Here is a 21,288-nt window from a genome sequence, read left to right as displayed (position 1 = left end):
TCTAACGCCTGTACGGTATTCATAGTGGCTTGTGCTAGCTTGCTCACTATTTTCTGAAGCTTATTAAAGTCCTTCTTGTTCTGGTGAGATTTCTTTAGGGCTGCCGATCTGTACATCCGCTCAACTCTTCTCTTTTTTGGAACGTGATGTGAAGAGAGGTTGATGGAATTAGATGAGTCCTGTGTTGTTGGGAGTTCGTATGTTGCTGGAGGTGTGTGCGAAGTTGGAATAGTGCTGGCGAGGGTTTGGGATGTAGGAAGGCTGATATCTTCTGTCTCCTCCAATTCCTGGTTGTTAGGTGGTACTATCCTCATTGCCAGTGTATGATCCACTTGATGGGCCTCGGGAGTAGGGACGAATCTTCTCTTGGGCGTTGGTAATGTTCTTTGTTTGTTTGATGGGTAGACCTCTCAGTTCTTCTAGTCGTGTTCTCTGGTGATGTCCTTACTGGACCAGTTAACTTTACCTGAGTAGTCGCTGGTGTTGATGCTGGCGCATGATGGCTCCTGGTTCTAATTGCGTCTCTGATGATGACACCGTGAGTGTCTAGAAAGTCTACTGGTGGGGTTAAGAGAGGTTGGTTGCTCGGGTCGTCCATTGAGTCTTTTATCGATAGGAAAGTCTTGGCAAATCTCTCTAGATCTTGATTTGCTGCTTGTATCAGCACTATTCCAGATTTATAAATCGTGATGCTAAGTTCGGCTCTGCATCTTTGTGATGTTGTGGTTGACATTTTTAGGCCGTGAGGAATGTTTTTCGTAGTTTTTATGGTAAGCATCCTTGTGAAGGCATTGCGCCATTTAGCTGCTCTGAATGTATAGAATATGAGGTCATTCATTTTCGTACCATTAGTTGCATTAAAGTATAGGTCTGCGAATAGTATATCCGGGTTTTTCCTCAGGTAGTCGTGTTTAAACTTCTTAGCTGCATTCTTGGTTAAATTATTGGGGTATTTTATACTCTGGGCACTCAAGCCAGTAGATTCTGGGTATCTTTCGCTCATTTTCGCTTCGTTCTGCATGTATTATGGAGTTTCTTATTCCGTTTTATTCTAGGTAGCCACACTGCTGAATGTTATTTCTTGCTTCTTTTAATCCCTGATCTAGAATCGTGCATTTATAGTTTCAATAAATAGTACTGGAATGGCTTCTATTTTGCATAATTAATTCCTCATTTACCTCCAGAAGTTGTACTTTCAGGGTGCTTATTAGTTATTCGCCTGTTGACATTTGTTCTGCTCTTTATGTGGTGTAAAAAACAGTCCTTGTAAGATGGCTGCCGTTATGTTTGTTTATGTCTGCAGGCAGGGAGTCCTTTCTCACTTTTCACTTTTTTTTTTTTTTTTTCTCTATTCCAGCTTCCCTCGTTGATTGGTCCAACTTCCCTGGCTTTCCCTAGCTGGTTAGAATGACTGGCGATGCATGTAAGCTTTCAGAGACTCCGCTCCTCTGTAATTGCATCCAATCTAGCCGAGTTCCGCATTTCACACAAGTGTGTGGCTACTTGTGTCTGCCCCTCTGCACTGTATGCCAAATGTTTATTGTTGATGATCGTCCGCATTGGCCGCCATTTTGAGGTCAGGCGGGGCGGACTGCAGATTATTTTCCCTTTCCCGGTCCATCCCGTAATGCGACGGCGGGGGGGAGCGGCGAGGATTGGGCGCTGTGGGGCTGCGCTGTAGCAGCGTGAGTACCTGTCCTTCTACGACGCTGAGCTCGATCTCCGATCCCCGTCCTGGGCCCCGGAGAAGCCGCCTCGTCACTCTCAAGGGTCGGACCTTGCTCAAATCGTCCCGAGAGTCTGCCGCTCTCTGCCAGCTCCGTCAGTCGTCTCCAAAAGTGTCCGCCGATGTCGTCCCTGCCCGGGCGCCTCCAAGTCCCCTCACAGCCTGGACGCTGCAAGGCTGCTACTTCACCTATGAAGGTAATCTTGTTAACTTCTTCTTCATTCGTCTCCCGTGTCCTGGGTCGGCAGTCTTGGCGGTCTAGGGCTGTAGGGTCGGGATATTCAGGGATTTCTGCCAGTATTGGCGATCCCAAATCCCGGAGCCCTTGCCTAGGACTCCTGGTCAGCGGCCATCTTGTGCACCCCTGCACCCAGTGATGCCCATTGTGGCCTCTTGGTGCTGCCTTGGACCTTGCTGTACTGTAGTGTAGGCATGGTTATGCAGCTACATCCCCAATGGAGGCACAACGGTAGAGTTCAAAACAATGATTCAAGACTTTCAACTGGACATTTTGAAATGTTTATTTTTAGAAATTATCGCATTTTATCCATAGATATTGAGTTCATATCTAATCCGGATTTAATGGTACATGGTAGAAAGCGGGGAACGCCTCCGATGCATTTCGGGCTAATAGCCCTTTGTCAAGGAGCGCTGAAAGGAAGACGGAAAATGCTGTGAGCGCAGAAGTCTATGGCGACTTGGGGTCAATAATAATTAATGGTGCCGATCAATGGTGTGAGCGGGTTGAACGGGTGGAGGATAGTGAGGAAGGTGAAACGCATGGCGTCAGCGCGTGACGAGTCAGATAGGGGGTGAGGGGGGGGTTGTGCTGGGTTACCAACGTTGACGGTACTTACTTCGTTGGTGGGTTCGAAAACCTCTTGCGCTTCCAACGTAGGTACGGGCGGAGTGCCTGATTTGATTGAGGACGCGGGAACGTTTAAAGGGAAACGGGGTGACAGGGGTAGAAGATGGACTATGAGTGATTGAGGTGAGGGATCAGGGTCTAGTGTGGGGGCCATCTTGGAAGGGTGTCGGAGCTGAAACGCAAGCGCGAACAATGCAACAAAATGTACATGAAAAGGTACAGCAATACATGTGAAGTGTAAACAATCGAATTAAAGGTGACAACTGAATTCAATCCGGTCATTGAGACCGTGAGGCTTAAGAGTATGCAGACGGTATATCCAATACAGTTCTCTCTGCAGTAAGAATTTGCGTGTGTCTGTCCCTTCTCTCTTGGACACAGTTTCCAGAACGATGAATCGCAGTTGAGCGATAGAATGTCTTGCTTCAGCAAAGTGCGTGGCAACATTGGATTTTTCGTATTTCAATCGAATGTTTGATTTGTGTTCGTTTAGGCGTATTTTGATTTTACGGTCAGTCTTGCCTATATATAGTTTGCCACAAGGGCATTTGAGGGCATAAATGAGGTTCGAGGTGTCACATGTGGCGTTGACTTGAAGTTTAATAGGATTGCCTTGCATCGGGTGTCTGATTGTGTTTCCTTTTATGATGGAATTACAGTGACTGCAATTCAAGCACGGTGTGTGCCTTTATTTACGGTGAGTTTGGGAGTCGGTTTAGTTAGAATTTCTTGTATGTTCTTGCTCCTAGAGTACGCAAATAAAGGAGTTTGTAGAAAAATGTCCCGAAGGTCTGGGTCCACTTGTAAGATGGGCCAGTGTTTGAGAATTATTTTCTTGTACATGGTGCTTGATGTGGAAAATTTAGAAACAAGGACGGTCCTTTGATTGTCTTTTTTGGGTTGTTTAGTTAGAGTTCGTTCTCTTGTGATGTTCGCCACTCTGGTTTGTGCCTCGGTAAGAATGGATTCCGGATATCCTCGGTTTAGGAAACGATCATGTGTTTCTTTTATGCGCTCAGAAGCTGTTTGTTCATCTGACACTATGCGTTTGACGCGTAGCATTTGTGAATATGGCATGTGTTTTTTGAGAGCTCCCTGATGGAAGCTGGAAAAATGGAGGGTATTGTTGCGATCGGTTGGTTTCCTATAAAGGTCGGTGCTGAAGCCTTCAGGTGTTGATGTGACATTCACGTCGAGGAATGGGATGGTGTGATTACTGATTTGCCAAGATAGTTGAATACGTTCGTCTTTTGAGTTCAGATTAAGCAGAGCCTCGTTGAGAGATTGTTCAGTGTTACTCCAAATGAAGAAAAGGTCATCAATGTACCGTGCGTACATAATGGTGTTGTCTTGAAAGGTGGCATTTGCATAGATGTGACATTTTTCAAAGTGTTCCATAAAGATATTAGCGTATGTGGGAGCTGCGCAGTTTCCCATCGCCATTCCGGATAACTGCAAGTACCATTGATTGTCATTTTGAAAGTAGCTGTGATACAGGGTAAAACCCATGAGTTCCAAAATAAATGCTTGCATGTTGGGGTCAATATCGCTGTTGAGAAGGGCAGCTTCTATGGCTTCAATGCCTCCTTGGTGGGGTATGGAGGTGTAGAGTGAACTGACATCAGCCGTGCATAGAACGTATGACTGCTGGTCTTGTATTTGGATCTTTGAGAGTTTGAGCAGGAAGTCTGTCGTGTCTTTGATGTGGCTAATAGATTTGGTGACAAGTGGCTGAAGGTATTTGTCTATTAATTTACCTGTCGGTTCGTGCAATGATCCTCTGGTTGATACGATGGGCCTGAACGGTGGGTTGTGAAGGTCTTTATGAATCTTGGGACTCATCTGGATGGACGGGCTCCTGGGAAACTCGGTTAAAAGGAAGTTTTTGGTGCGCTCTTCAATGATACCATTGCGATGTGCTCTAATCACCTCGCAATGGTATCATTGAAGAGCGCACCAAAAACTTCCTTTTAACCGAGTTTCCCAGGAGCCCGTCCATCCAGATGAGTCCAAAGATTCATAAAGACCTTCACAACCCACCGTTCAGGCCCATCGTATCAACCAGAGGATCATTGCACGAACCGACAGGTAAATTCATAGACAAATACCTTCAGCCACTTGTCACCAAATCTATTAGCCACATCAAAGACACGACAGACTTCCTGCTCAAACTCTCAAAGATCCAAATACAAGACCAGCAGTCATACGTTCTATGCACGGCTGATGTCAGTTCACTCTACACCTCCATACCCCACCAAGGAGGCATTGAAGCCATAGAAGCTGCCCTTCTCAACAGCGATATTGACCCCAACATGCAAGCATTTATTTTGGAACTCATGGGTTTTACCCTGTATCACAGCTACTTTCAAAATGACAATCAATGGTACTTGCAGTTATCCGGAATGGCGATGGGAAACTGCGCAGCTCCCACATACGCTAATATCTTTATGGAACACTTTGAAAAATGTCACATCTATGCAAATGCCACCTTTCAAGACAACACCATTATGTACGCACGGTACATTGATGACCTTTTCTTCATTTGGAGTAACACTGAACAATCTCTCAACGAGGCTCTGCTTAATCTGAACTCAAAAGACGAACGTATTCAACTATCTTGGCAAATCAGTAATCACACCATCCCATTCCTCGACGTGAATGTCACATCAACATCTGAAGGCTTCAGCACCGACCTTTATAGGAAACCAACCGATCGCAACAATACCCTCCATTTTTCCAGCTTCCATCAGGGAGCTCTCAAAAAACACATGCCATATTCACAAATGCTACGCGTCAAACGCATAGTGTCAGATGAACAAACAGCTTCTGAGCGCATAAAAGAAACACATGATCGTTTCCTAAACCGAGGATATCCGGAATCCATTCTTACCGAGGCACAAACCAGAGTGGCGAACATCACAAGAGAACGAACTCTAACTAAACAACCCAAAAAAGACAATCAAAGGACCGTCCTTGTTTCTAAATTTTCCACATCAAGCACCATGTACAAGAAAATAATTCTCAAACACTGGCCCATCTTACAAGTGGACCCAGACCTTCGGGACATTTTTCTACAACCTCCTTTATTTGCGTACTCTAGGAGCAAGAACATACAAGAAATTCTAACTAAACCGACTCCCAAACTCACCGTAAATAAAGGCACACAACCGTGCTTGAATTGCAGTCACTGTAATTCCATCATAAAAGGAAACACAATCAGACACCCGATGCAAGGCAATCCTATTAAACTTCAAGTCAACGCCACATGTGACACCTCGAACCTCATTTATGCCCTCAAATGCCCTTGTGGCAAACTATATATAGGCAAGACTGAACGTAAAATCAAAATACGCCTAAACGAACACAAATCAAACATTCGATTGAAATACGAAAAATCCAATGTTGCCACGCACTTTGCTGAAGCAAGACATTCTATCGCTCAACTGCGATTCATCGTTCTGGAAACTGTGTCCAAGAGAGAAGGGACAGACACACGCAAATTCTTACTGCAGAGAGAACTGTATTGGATATACCGTCTGCATACTCTTAAGCCTCACGGTCTCAATGACCGGATTGAATTCAGTTGTCACCTTTAATTCGATTGTTTACACTTCACATGTATTGCTGTACCTTTTCATGTACATTTTGTTGCATTGTTCGCGCTTGCGTTTCAGCTCCGACACCCTTCCAAGATGGCCCCCACACTAGACCCTGATCCCTCACCTCAATCACTCATAGTCCATCTTCTACCCCTGTCACCCCGTTTCCCTTTAAACTTTCCCGCGTCCTCAATCAAATCAGGCACTCCGCCCGTACCTACGTTGGAAGCGCAAGAGGTTTTCGAACCCACCAACGAAGTAAGTACCGTCAACGTTGGTAACCCAGCACAACCCCCCCCTCACCCCCTATCGGACTCGTCACGCGCTGACGCCATGCGTTTCACCTTCCTCACTATCCTCCACCCGTTCAACCCGCTCACACCATTGATCGGCACCATTAATTATTATTGACCCCAAGTCGCCATAGACTTCTGCGCTCACAGCATTTTCCGTCTTCCTTTCAGCGCTCCTTGACAAAGGGCTATTAGCCCGAAATGCATCGGAGGCGTTCCCCGCTTTCTACCATGTACCATTAAATCCGGATTAGATATGAACTCAATATCTATGGATAAAATGCGATAATTTCTAAAAATAAACATTTCAAAATGTCCAGTTGAAAGTCTTGAATCATTGTTTTGAACTCTACCGTTGTGCCTCCATTGGGGATGTAGCTGCATAACCATGCCTACACTACAGTACAGTGATTAGACGTGCTTCGACGGAAACACGACCCACGAGTGCACACGCAATTACAAAATACTCTTTGTTACTACTCTCAACGTATAAACTAACCAAGCTGTGCCCTGCCTAAACCTATATCTGCCTTGGACCTTGCCCCATACTCATCTTAAGTTCAGGAGTTTGGTCCCATATGTCGCTGTATTAAACCTGTATGCAGTATTTGTTTTTCCACCATAGGATAACATTGCCACCTCTGAAAACTGAACAAAGTTTCGACTTTTAAAACCTGAAAGTATTTCTATAACAAAAAGTAATTACCTGTTCATATTGATTCTGGTGTCTACATGTTTATAAAGATACATGTTATTTTTATAAATTGGTGTGGATCTCATTATCGAGTCGTGTGTAAGATTTGTTGACTGTGTGTGTATTTTCAGATGTGTAACTACCCCCTAGAAGAACATCTTGGGATTCCTAGAGCAAGAACTTGTCCACTTATAAGGGATACCTTGACTTTTCGCACAGCATACCTCTTTTTTGTATACTACATAAAGAGCCAGTTTCCTACAACAGGTAGGGCAGAACCTGAATGGAATGCTTTCCATTATGAAGCCATTCTCGACTCAACGGTGAGAGTCAAGAGGCCGGTGACCGACACAGAGTGGTAAGTATGCAATGGTGGAAAACGACGAAAGGGTGTGATTGTTTAAAAGAACTGACGAGAAATGGATTAGAAGCCCAGACGAGAACACTATGCGATGTCAAACCAGAGCTCACTCCGGCATGTCTTAACTCGATGGAAGAGAAAAACAATCTAACAGTGGAGCTGTTGTCCAGGCGCAATACCACTAATAGGTAGTCAGTAGATCCTGTGAGTTGAAAAGACTGCACAGCACACAGCATGATCATCTACAGCTGTACATGCGGTAAACACACATATAGTAAATTTACTCTCAGAGGCAGAGGGAGTTTACTTGGGATAGCAATAAAGAATAGTCTTTGTGTGTTTCCAGCAAATCAAAATTGTGAATTTTTTGGTGTAAATTGTTTACTCTAACACCCATCTCAAAAGTTAATGATTTCATTGGTCATTTAGGGCATTGTCTAAAATGGGGCTGAAACAATGCATTTAAATTTACAGAATTACATCAAGATCCCAAAATGGAGGTGGGAGTGATGTCGGTCAAATCATTCTTTGAATGCCTCCTAAAAATTGAAGATGTAAGTGGATCTTTCTACCCTGTGGATAATTCTTCTGCAGCTCTTGTAAAGGAGAGACTAAGCCTTGTCCAAATGTAAATCACAACAGCCCAATTTATGTGATACACCTGACTATGATTTCCTGGTGTACTTATCTATGCAGTGAACATGGATGCTGATACACCCCTGTTTGCCAAGCAACATTTTTTCCAGATTGCAGCAAGATCGTGAATAGTCTCCTGAATGGTGAGAAGATGTGGTGAAATAAGGGGATGCCGGTAAGTGAAACAATGGACTCCATCTCTTGGGGATTTAACTTTGCCTCTTATGTCATAAGGGTGATGATGATGCTGCATATGACCGGTCACAGCACTGGAAAGTGAAACAGCAGATTTTCTTGACTACGAAAATAATTATAAAACTCTATTCTCTGCTGTAAAGTTCCAATGGACTTTAAAAAAAAATTTCCATGAAAAGACTTGCTTAATGTTTCTTTATTCAGTCCAGAATCTGTTAGGCATGAGTGCCATCTAAATACTCAAAATGTTGTTAACTGCCTGATTGTAGTCTTTGCCACCTTAAAGGCTCGATATATTAGCAGCTTTTACAGTCAAAAAAGGATGGGATTCGCAAAATCACAGACTTTGCAACCAAAGTAGCACAAGTGACAATGCACTCAATGTACTTCGTTTGTCAGAAATGCTTTTCCAACTTGCAAAGCGGCTGTGATAGCCCATTGTGAGCTATAGCGAAGAGAAGCATTATTGACTATTTGCAAAATACTGAACAAATACCAAAACCCTACATGAGGTGATATATCATTGACAAAGTGGAAGCTGTCCCTGCGAAATTCCTGCACCTCTGACTAAAATGGCCAAACAAAGAGTTTGGTGGACAGGCAAATCACCAGTTTATGGTGATTCAAACTCTAAACAACCATCTACATGTCAGTGCAACATATTAGAACAAGCACTGGCAAAGTCAGCCGGTCGCTCCTTTATATTGTGAACGCCAAGCTTTTCACTTTACCAATGTTTGTCTGTAAAGTACTGCTTAAAAAAGGTAGATAAAAAGATATTTCAAAATGCTGGAGGAAACACAAACGCATATCTTATGATATATTAAAACTGTACATTGAATTCAATGTTGGGAGGAGTGGATCTAACAGAGCGGGCAGAGAGTATTTGAAAGGGGGAACAGAGCACAAGAGAGAGAGCTAAACACATGTGCACTCTCATGGACAGTTGACTGAAAATGAAAATCTCTAAATGTGACAAATGGAAGGATAGACATTGGCCAGTCAAAAGGCTCGTAGAGAGGCCATGCCCCAGGAGAGGGACAAACACAAGCAAAGGAAAGCAAGCCTCTGACTAAGAAGCAGGCAAATAAAAGTAACAATAAGACCAACCAAAGGTAAGCAAGGGGCACGCTGTAAGGTCACAATAGATCTTTTGCAACTTTTTGTTAGGCAGACCTAGAAACGCTACTCTCAGCATGTCATATAATTCCCAAAGAGATACCCACCCACTATGCTTCCCACTCAGACAATATGCACAACCATACTTAATGCAGTGAGCAATAATCAACCATCACCCTAAAAATTCAAGAAGCAAAAGGATGAAGACTCTTGCAAATCCTTCATGCACTCTGATAAAACATAAACATATAATTCATAGGAACATAACTTCCAAAGATAATTACGACACAACACAGCCACCCAATGCAGACCAATTAAAAGTCATGCAAAGTTCACAATCTTTGCCTTTTCACAAATTACTAAAATTCCCCACACAATGTCATTTTAATTCATCATACACCTATGTTTTACCACTCTGTGCACTGTAGCTGTATAATACTTACTTCCATTAATTGATTTCCTAAAGAAAGTGGCAAAACCATTAGGTACATAGAAAATATCTACCCCTTATGGCTACACAAAGTCCTTCATATGTAGCTTCCAAAAGCACTGAAGTACACATATGTTCTGCCTGACATAATAAACAAAGTTCACGCTCACTTTATGTAAAAGCAGATCAACAGAATATAAATGCTGAAAGAAATCGCTAAACATTTCATGCTATGCCCAAAAGCTAAAAGGTGTGTTCATGAATTGAGTTAATGTACAAGACGGCATGACATGTTAGGAAACTTACCTTATTCCCGAGGTATGCTGTAGGGGCTTCCCAGTATAGTGGAGTTGGCAGTGTTTTCATTGCTTCACTGTTGTTGATACTGATTTGATGAGGGCCATCAAACAAATCCCTCTGAGGCTCTATACTATTTTCACCTTCTTGGTCGGTAACAAGCCACCCTACAATGTCTGACACCTAGGTGAAGTACAGAAAGACACATGACAACTTGAAAATGAGATACTATTTACATACATGAATGAAAACAACATATTTTTATATATGTGTATTAGTGAGGATAAAGACATGTACTCCCTCGATAAGTGTTGGCAGGGTTAGAGATTGTGTTAAGGCTCAAATGAAAGAGTTTTGCAGCCTCTTTCTTAACTCGCAAATATATGTCCTATTGTTCAATGAAAAAAGGGCAGAAATTTAATTTTAAATGAAATGATCACAGTAAAATATTTTATTTGCTTAGACTGGTGCATGGGAAGAATTTCTGGTCCTCAGTGAAGCTTCCAAAACTTTACACTGATACCCTAATGAAAGAGCCGTGATTCCACATATATTAATCTGGCACCCTGAAACCATGAAAAAACATTTTGCTCAGTTGCACCACTTTCTGTGGTTGCTAAAACTAGAAGTACTTGGCCATGTTGTGCAAAATGCCCCAAATCATAAAGTTTTATAGGAGGGGCAAAGGCTTGGACTAACAGAGGAGGAATATGGATTCTCAGACCCACAATCCCCACCCTGAGAGTCTTCTAAAGCTTTTTGATATTTTGTTTGAGAAGTGTAGAAGATCTCAATTCAGCCTAAAACTCCTGATTTAATATTAAACCTGTGGGAGCAACATAGGTTTTGCTGGTGCTATACTTGGCATCTTGTGGAGTGTTTCCCCAGTCTTTTTGTTTTTGACTCTGTTCTTGCTGGTTTAATGTCTCTGCACACTTTCTCACTGCTGTTGGTCAGTGTTAAAGTGCAAGTGCTCTTGTTGTAAATTGTTGTGTGAATTGGTGATTTCATGATTGGTTATTTGATTTACTTATCAGTCCCTAGTACAGTGCACCATGTGTACCCATGGACGCTAAATCAAATGCTGCTAGTGGGCTTGCAGCACTGGTTGTACCACCCACCCAAGCAGCCCTTCAAAGGCAACTCAGATCTGCCACCACAGTATCTGTGTGCAGTCTAGTACTGCCATGTCGACTTGGCAAGTGCATCCACTTGCCAGGCTCTAACCTTCCCTCTTCTTACACAGGAGTCACCCCTAAGGTAGGCCCAAGGTACTCCTGTGGGAAGGATGCAGTGTATGTGAAAGGTAGGACATGCCCAGATGTGTGTGGCATGTCCTGATAGTGAAATACTGCTAATTCGTTTTTCACTAATGCAAGGCTACCTGTACCCATAGGATAGAATAGGGAGTTTGCTTATAAGATTTTATAAGCATAACTACCACTGGGAACAATGAGAAAAAATAAAGTTTAGTATGCCTGGACTCAGAATGTTAAAATGTATCTTTTAGTGAGGGTAATTTTTACATTCTGTGTATGAAAATACCACTTTTAGAAAAGAGGTATTTTCTTGCTTAGCCATCCAGTGTGCCTCTGCTGGATTTGTTGATTGACTGTCTGGCTTTGGATTGACAGGGGCTTGGGATGTGCCATGGCTCCAGAGAGTCTAGATGGGTCAGGGCTGGGCTGAATAGACCTGGGCTGCATTTAGAGTAGGGGAGGAGCTTTCCTTTCACCTGAATGGGCCTGATCTGTCACTGACAATGCTGTCTTCACCTCCTGCCAGGAAGCTGCACCAGGGCAGACAAGACTGATTTTGGCTGGGCACAGACACTCTCTGCTTCCAGAGAACAAAGGTTTTTGGGCTATAAATAGTGGGGCCCAAACCCCTAAATTTTAGAACTCTGTTGGAACCAAGAGGACTGCCAAGAAGAAGAGCCAGAGGAACTATGAAGAGGGACTACCACTTTGCTGTGTGCTTTGCTGTGTGGACCTGCAGTGGCTGCTTCTGCCTTTGGCAGTGAAAGGACTGGACTGAACTTTCTGCAACTTCCTTTTTGTGAGTTTCTCCAAGGGCTTGAGGTAGAGCTTGCCCCCTGTTCAAGAAGTCTCAGGAACAGCGAAGACTTCCAGTTCTTTAGCCATCAGCACTGGGGACTATGTGCTTTGTGCTACAACAGAAGAACAACAACCCAACGCCGTCTACGATGCTGCTGCTGACTCCGTGTACTGAATGCACCACAGAGGGCTCAGCCACAACGCACCCTGGTCTCACCAATGATGCAAACGTGATGCCGCCACTGCTTACACCGTGATCTGTGGGCACCGCACTCCGCACTGCCTCGTTTCACACCGTCGCCCTGGTATCCCCCGACGATGACGCTCCACGCCGACATCGAGGCCGCTGCAGGAACCATAGTTTGAGGGTAGCGCTCGTAAGTTACACAACACACCGTCCTCATCCCGCACCACAGCCTTGGCCTACTGACGTCAGCACCATCGACTCCAGTTCGTCAGCCGACAACAGCGCTCACAAAACGACTAGGCCGCTGCTTGCACCGTGACCTCACAGCTCCGCGATGAGCACCTCAGCCCTGGTCTCAAAGACACCGATGGACGACCGTCACCGAGCCGCTGCCTGCACTGCAACCTGAGGGCACCACAAGACAAACCACTGCACTTCTCAACACAGCCCCAACCCCTGACTTCAACCGTGAGGAGTTCGATCTGCACCGATCACCGGAACAGACAACTGCAGACACCAGCCTTTCGGGGCTCATCGAGAGGTCGCCCACGCCCTTCATTTTCAAAGGTACCATTTTACGGGTCTTCCTGACATCGTAGCTGGCCCGCAACGCCGCAGTCAGCCAGAACTGTTTGGATTTGTTGTATAGGATGCCCTGATAGCTCCAGATGGCGCTATCGACTTCAAGGAACTATATTTCAAGCCTATTTTGATGACTGAAAAATTCTAAGTACTGTAATGTGGATATTTATCATTTTGGTCTTATTTGAGTATATACAAATATTGGATATTTGTCTAAACTGGTGTGGTGTCCGTTTGTGGTGCTTTCACTGTGTTACTGTCGGTTATGTGCAAATGCTTTACACACTGCCTCTAAGATAAACCTGACTGCTCATGTCAAGCTACCAAGGGGGAGCAAGGGTTATTTTAGGAGTGTAACCCACTTATCCTGAATAGAAGGGAGGGTCCATACTTGGACATGGTGCAAACCTTTGCCAACTAGAGACCCCCATTTCTAACAGCTGGTTTTAGTACCCATCTCTAATTATGATTCTATGCTTCTAGCCCACTGTCAAGGGCTATACCAGGCATTGAGCACAAGTTGTAGGCTTAAGCTGAAGGCAATGGCCAGTATCAAGGAAAGAGGGCTTAACAATTGGTGTGGCACGAGACAGAAGAGCTTTAAGGCTATTAGGACATTCCATCCATTAAGCGTTAAATGTTCAAATATAAACAGAGAGAAACAAAAAGACAGGCATTAGAATGTTGCCATAGGAGGCCTGACATTATTGACCCTGAGCCACTCCATTGTCTCCAGTAGACCTCTCTACATTACAATGTTCTAATACTTTATAGTTTTAGATGCAATTCCTTTAAAGATATAGAAATGACCACTGGGCCGGAGGGCATCACTAAATTTGGTGTATGAAGTACTGTCGGGATAGCAGAGGGCGGACTGGCCTTTAGAAAATCAGCTAGTGCCCAATGGGCAGGTCTGACAGATCAACGAGTGTGAGCCAGTTTTTTATATCTTTGTGGGCCTGTTTGATAGGCAGTGTTTACTGTTGATTTTCCCGATATCACCACAAACATTGCCTGCAACAAACACAATGTATGCATACCCTGCAAAATACCCATACGGCGTGTTTTTACCAGCTCTAAACGGGCCACATTTTTAGTTATTTGTTTTGCGAATCGGGAAGTTTTTTGTTTTGATACCCGGAACTATTTTTTGTCCCAGTCTAACCCTGGGAGGAGGTAATGTCCCAAGTAACACTACTCCAACTGCCAAGCTCTAAATCAGTCCCCATGGCACATACTGTGCCTAAAAGCAAGTCGTTTTACAAAAGTGCTAAATAAATGTATCTATTCATCCCTTTACTAATCACTCACTAAGTAAAATCATTCTTGCAAGAAGCCCTTTCCCCAACTGCAGTCTAAAGCACTACACAAAACAATAGGGACCATTTCCTTCAGAAAATGGCCTTTGCATGAACCAGAGGTTTGCAGATGTATCTATACTTTGTAAAGTCTTGAAATTCACCATAGGGTAAACAGATCTGTAAATAACATTGTGTTGTGAACAGAAGTGCGCAAGTTTTTTTAATTTTCCAAAGTACAAATCAGATAAGAAAAAAAATGGGGTGTGTTAGAATAAGGTTTCAAGAGGAATGAAAAGGCATTTAAATGCACACTCAGTGGGAATATGGGGAAATGCATGTGCCAATCTGATGAAACACATACTAAAAGAGGCAAAACACTGAGCTTTATTCCCAGATACAGACCCGTGTAACATGCCAGAAAAGGCTCTCGCAGACATCGGACACCCCAAAACAGAAGCAGTCTGTGCAACCCCGAGGATTTCTCTCTTGCAGGTTGTAGGTTCCTGGTTTGCAGCGGTCACAGTTTTCACCCTCAACATTTTCCTGCAAATTAAAAAGAACAGATGGTTTATGCTTGGTACAAATACTCTGAGAACAGCTTAAGAATTCAAACATAATCCTTCGAAATGTACACATGTCAACAAATGTGATGCAACTCATTCGCATTATAGGAGGTGTATTTAAACTTTTACGAAACATCTTTGGAAGGTCCCAGATGTATTTCACTTCTATTGGTATTTTGATGAAGAAAGTCAGTCTATGAGGGGCAGTAAGATATGAATTGTTAAAATAGTCTCTCAAATTGTAGTATGCATTTTTAGCTGTATGATACTGTCTTTCAAATCCCTTGTTATCATTTCTTGATTCTGTATCACAAAGTCTAAAATATCACAGCACCCCATCTAACATGTCTCATATAGGCCAAACTACACACAACACCCTACATTCATGCATTCCAAACAGCGCCCAAGAACCTGATGCAATGCGGGTTGTCAAATTCCACATTTGGATTGGTTATTGAACTGTTGCCTTACAATTGTGCTAGACTGTGGGTGGGAGTGGGGGCGAAAGGGCAGCAGTAGTTGTATTTCTGTTGTTTTTTCGACTCACTGTCATTAAACCAAAAAAAAATGTTTATAAAAAAAGAACCTGATGTAAATTGAAGCATTTCACAATATATAGACAGGGGTAGAAAGGTCAGAGCTGGTGATAGATCCTTCCAGGTGACTGCCGCCAGACTCTGGAACTCTCTCCCCATCGAGATCAGGGCCACCAACGAACTTCTGCAGTTTAGGAAAAAGGTGAAAACCTGGCTTTTCCCTGGCTAGCCTTTTCCCCGGTAGTTTTGCTGTTCTGCCTCTATTTGGGTTCTGCTAGCGCCAGGATGCCTGCAATGGTGACAGCCGCGCTTTACAAATTCTTAAAATAAATAAATAAAATAAGGGGTATGAAGCATTGAACAAATAACACAACCAACCCACCTAGAGAATGCTTTGTGTCTCACAGGTGTTATAAAAGTACAATACATACACTGCCACTGCCTTTGACACTGTGATATACTGACGTCATCCAAAGGACAAGAAAACAGTTCATTCACCAAAACAATATAAATTATTTTACAAATGTCATATACTTTTTTCTCCCAGAACTTACACTTATTATTTTTTTGATTTTCTGTGAAAGTAAAAGCAAGCATTCACCTTTAAAGCATGTTGTCCTGTGTTTGAGCTGGCAGAATATGTCCTGTATTTTTCAGTTTACAAATCAAAACTAAATATGAATTACACTGATGCACTCTGCAGTGAGCATTTCTGTTTGTACAAGCAAAATACATTATGCAAACAAAAGAATCTTTATATTTACCTTGCAGAAACATGGCTCAGTGCATGGGTCGTCATTCACGCTGCCCACCAAGCTGCAGTTGCAGTGCAAGCAATGTGGATAGCCCCGGTATCCGAAGACACAGCGGTCACACTTGTCACCAGTGTAGCCTTCCCTGCATTGGCAACGGCCTGGAAGGACGCCTGGAAAAATATATGTAAGAAAGAACACAGAAAAATGCATTCACTTTAGCAAGAGAGGAAGATGATGCTGACAAAAATCCCCAAATGCTTAATGTGCCACTTCTGTGTTTATGCATCCACTTACAAGAAGACCTCTTCCTTGGCATGACACTTTTTTAGCCACCTAAAGTTTCTTGGCGCTGCTATGTTCAGCCTGTATTTAAAACAATGGCTCTGGGGCCCATATTCAGGTGGCCTGAAACCCAACCTCTGATTTAACTCACTCATTTCCTTTTTATTATTCCTGTATATTTGGAACAAGAATTATATTGTAGAAAAACAAAAGGGCATGAAAAAAAGTGAGAGTGGGGGAATGAATTTTTGGTAACTATGCTTTCCCAGAAGCCTCAAGTTGGGCTTTATACAAAAATGGGACAAGTTCTTAGACAAGTACGGGTAATGAAAACTCACCTAGCACATAGCTGTTACTATACACAAATATTTATTTGTAATCAACAAGTGATTAATATAGTTTGACTACTACAACTTTTTGTAATATTACTTTTACATCAGAGGAGTATTAGTCGAATATGACTAGGTATTGTAGAAGATATTGTGATGTAGCTAGAACATATTATTTGTATTTGAAATAGAATTACTTGGGAAAGGATTACGTAAAAACAATCATCAAATACAATTTGCATATATATATATATATATATATATATATATATATATATATATATATATATATATATATATATATATATATATAATTAAATCTTCGCAGAAAATCCTGCCTATTCCATTCACATTCTCATATTTAATACACTTTAGCAGTGGCTGTCCCTTTCAATCTCCCACAGAAGGAAGACGCAGCCATCTCTTGACCATAAAGTGCTCAAAGGATTGCATGACGGACTATCGACGACCATGTTAACTGATCAACCTCACTACTGAATGTGAGACAAAGTTGCAATTTAACAAGGGTGAGGTGGCACAGTTCTCGTGCATTTGTCCTAAAATGGAGGCCTTGAGCCGACAACTACGTTACCCTTTTACTGTTCATGCTACTTACCATGCTCCAAATCAGCATGGGCATCATCCTTTACACATACGGGGCTGAGGGACCCAAAGGGGTCACATTCGCAGGGACGGCATGGCTGCGCCTCATAGGGAGACATCTGGGGAAAAAAAAGAGAGAAGCAGTTCAGAGATTCATTTTATGAATGGTTTGATATCCACAGCACAAGTCAGAAATCTAGCCTAAAAGGGATCAAACAGTTTTGGCTAATGCACACAAGTTTGATTCTTTTTTTCGCATTGTTGGGTAGAAAACATTTAGGGGTTCCTAGCCAGATCTGCAGGCATTGGTTGCTTCTATGTGATGCCACAGAATCGGCTAACGCAAGCTGCAAGGCCAATTTCAACAATGTTAGTAGCCCAGAACTCTGCTAATTGGATGGATTATCACGAGAAGGCTTAAAGTACAAGTGCCTGGCTGGTACCTATTCTCCAGATGAGGGCAAATGTTCAGCTTCCAGCCTTTTCTGTAAAGCCACTCTGCAGAGCAACTCGCTTTAACGAGATTACGTGAAAGCAAGGAAAATCCCAATTTTAGAGTGAGCACAAAAAGCGCTGTGACTGAGCACAGTAAAAAGCTCTCTTACTTTGTAAGGCCTGAAATATCCGTCAATGCAGGTTTCACAGTTGATGCCAGAAGTATGCTCGGTACAGTTGATGCACACACCTCCCCCTACAAACTGGCCGTTGATGTTCATGCTCAGATTCCGATCCGCCACGTTCTGGTCAAAGTAGCAGTCCTCCGCTTTGTTATGGCAATTGCACTCTACAAGGAGAATTGGGAAGATTGGTTAGAAGTTACATGCTTATGGGCATGCCTATCATGCTCAGTTACTGGATGGACTATTAAGGACTGCAGATGACAGGGTCTGCCTAAAAGGACCAAGAACTCCGCAGGAATACCGGAGGGTATGCTCTTTGGAATGTGAGGGATGGCATTTTCATCTCTTGACTTCAATCTTGCAGCTTGCGAATCAGTTTGTATTAGGGTTGAGCAAGGGTTATCTCCCATATGAAGTGGCCTTCATCTGGTCACACCCAATACAATCTTAGTCCCCCAGTTACTAGTAAGTTGTTGCAGAACTGGGCTTACAGTCATGGATGAAGTGTAGGCCAAGTCAAATGATACCTAAAGTGGACATCAGGAGTATTTTGCAAACAGTGGTGCCAAGATGGATGAATGTTAATAATAAAATGCATTGTTAAATCACTAACAGACCACAAACTCCTTATCTCGAGGAAGGGGTAGCAAAACAGTGGTTGGATCACAGTAATATAAATATTCTATATGTTGTTATTTAATATGTTTATTCGTCCTTTGAATATGAACCAAAAAAACCAATATCTCTGAATGCATATTTTTCAAGGATATCATCCATTAATACATTTTAACATTTATCCATAGCCACTCAAAGGCCCACAAGATCACACCTTGTATTTTAATTATTTTATAGGAAACTAGTGGGGTCTTTGGATATTTGTGGTGGGGAAGATGCAACACTTAGATGTGTTATGTGATAAAGGGTTCTATGAGTAGGAACAAAAAGATGACAAGGAGGTATCATTCACAATCATATCTTCTCAGTTGGGAATGCTGGCACCTTTGTTCATCTAATGCTTGCAGGTATTTGTGTGTCTATTTCTGCAGAAAAATATCTTTCTATACCAAACTATTTTTAGTCACTGGGCTCTGATTCTCGGCAAAGCCTGGTAAGGTGGCATCAATATTAACAGCAAGAGAAATAAAATTAATTGCTGTCAAATAATCAAATTTCCAAATATAATTTACATTTCTATTCTTCAAGACAATATCTATGTGTATTGGTGTGGTGGTGGGTAGCATGATACAACTCCTTACAGCCCCCATTGAATTGTATCAAGACCTACAAAAAACCACATGCCATACCTCTAAAAACCACATGCTCCCAAACATACATGTTTCAGGAAAAGTCACAAGACATTTTACACAACACAGCCTCTACCAAAGGGTAACCCATGGCCACAGTTGACATCCACAAATACGTAGGTGGAGACATGGTTACATGGTCTAGTACCGTTTATATGCTCCATCATATTCTAACCAATGATTGCAGTGAAAATTATCCACGGTCTACACATACACGGATGCAGGGATTGGTTCCAAGGCACAGCACATGGCAAGGTTCTTTCCAATGGGGCACCCCACAGCTACAACATATCTTGTTATGAAAAAAACCACATACGCACTGACTATTACATACAAACACATACAAACACATGGGTATTCAAGAGGTTTAAGACCAATCCCTCTACGGAAGTCCTATTACCACAAAACTCAGAAATATCAGACAAGGCGTTGCGGAGGTAAACATCTGGAGACAGAAGCCATGCAAATGGCAGATGTTTCACTTAAATAAGGTGTGTCAGGAATTAGTCACACTATAGTGTAACCCCGAAATGTGTCCTTGCATCATAAATTGAAGTGAGTGTGCATTTTGCAAAAAATATGGCACTAAATGACAGATTTGTATTTTGAGTGATTATGCATAACTTTCACTATATTTTGCTAAAGTAAAGTTCTGCAAATTCCGAATACCCATAGCAAAAACATACTGCCAAGTCAATGAAACAGTGTGACTGCAATCTCACAAAGTTGGTGTCATGGAAATGATCTAATTTCAGTATAGCGCTCAACACAGTACCCACCAGGTTAGCTTTTTCACTTTACATTTAGTTCTTCGAATAATTATGGATCCAACACTATGTGTTATGTGAACATCAGATGAATAAATAATCCCGCAAGAGTCTGTAGGTCAAGGGGATAAAGTTCAAGAGTAGAAGATACTCTGAATATGGAGAATATTTTTTATCTGTCATTGGAGGCAGCAGTTTTTGACAAAAGAAACCTAACCTGATGTAGCACTTAATGAGTGACTGTCAGTACTATAATCACAACCCCTCTAAACCTAGCTAACAAAAACAATAATAAATGTTGAAATTGATTGAAGACTAGGCCAATATCACAAATAGAGCGCACTGTTCTTGTTTGCACAATGGCACATCTGTTTAAAGGTGAATAGTGGCGTAAACAAGGACAGTGCACACCATTACAATTAATGCATTGCCCTCACGGTGGCTGGGATCACACACCTGCCATGTGGACAGGGCATTCAGTAAAATATTGAGCGGATGTTTAAAGGGACCTCCTTGTTTCATAGTGCAGGTTGCATGCATCTGCACTTTAAAGAGGGAAGAGAGATCCCCTAGCAGGCATGTGCCCTGAGGGGTTGTACCTGCCTGCAGAGGGATATCAAGGGGCTCAATGGGACCCCCCTTTCACATCTTCAGAGGGATGGCTTAAAGAGGTGCACTAAAAGTGCACCACCTTTTAGTGGTGAACTCTCAGTGCACCTACTAAGGGTCAGTTTGACTCTGCGTTCACGTCTGTAATCTGGACCACGCCTCCATGCAAATGAGGTAACAGCCCCTGAAGATACCATTGTTGCTACATGTGCGCCTGTGCTATCAGTATTACAGATGGGGCTGCACTGCACAAGCGTCTGTGGCCCCTTCTGTAATACCATAGTGCCCCAGGGTGCAAACAGCAAGCACACACGCCCACTACGGCCCAGTGAAAGTATGTGTATTACGGCCTCAGGTGACTACACTTTCAGTATGTTTGTGAAACCTAAACAAATCCGTTGAAACATGCCAATGAAAGGAATGCCTATCTTCCAATCAGGATTCAAACCACTGGCTTGAGAGTCTTTTCCCCCAAAACGTCAAAACCATAATTGAACAGTTAGAGGTGAAAATCTCTATGGATACCAAGGCACGAACCAGAGGGTTGTTATATAATGTTATATTATACTCCGGTA

The 21,288-nt window shown here is 42.6% G+C and overlaps 1 protein-coding gene across 1 annotated transcript in view; it reads right to left on the bottom strand.

The window, feature by feature from the left end:
* Positions 1 to 21,288, bottom strand: part of LAMA1 (laminin subunit alpha 1) — a 549,300-nt gene that overhangs the window by 337,896 nt on the left and 190,116 nt on the right. Inside the window, exons 8-12 of the mRNA XM_078687536.1 lie at positions 18,019 to 18,197; positions 17,427 to 17,532; positions 16,209 to 16,369; positions 14,748 to 14,888; positions 10,228 to 10,401 (exon numbers count right to left, since the gene is read on the bottom strand). Of these exons, the coding sequence (XP_078543662.1) occupies positions 10,228 to 10,401; positions 14,748 to 14,888; positions 16,209 to 16,369; positions 17,427 to 17,532; positions 18,019 to 18,197 (761 nt within the window). The remainder of the gene's footprint in view (positions 1 to 10,227; positions 10,402 to 14,747; positions 14,889 to 16,208; positions 16,370 to 17,426; positions 17,533 to 18,018; positions 18,198 to 21,288) is intronic.

Source organism: Lissotriton helveticus, chromosome 4_1 (assembly GCF_964261635.1).
Source record: "Lissotriton helveticus chromosome 4_1, aLisHel1.1, whole genome shotgun sequence".
In the NCBI taxonomy this organism is placed as follows: Eukaryota; Metazoa; Chordata; class Amphibia; order Caudata; family Salamandridae; genus Lissotriton; species Lissotriton helveticus.
Note: the sequence above shows the minus strand (reverse complement) of the source record. Positions and strands in the feature narration are given on the sequence as shown.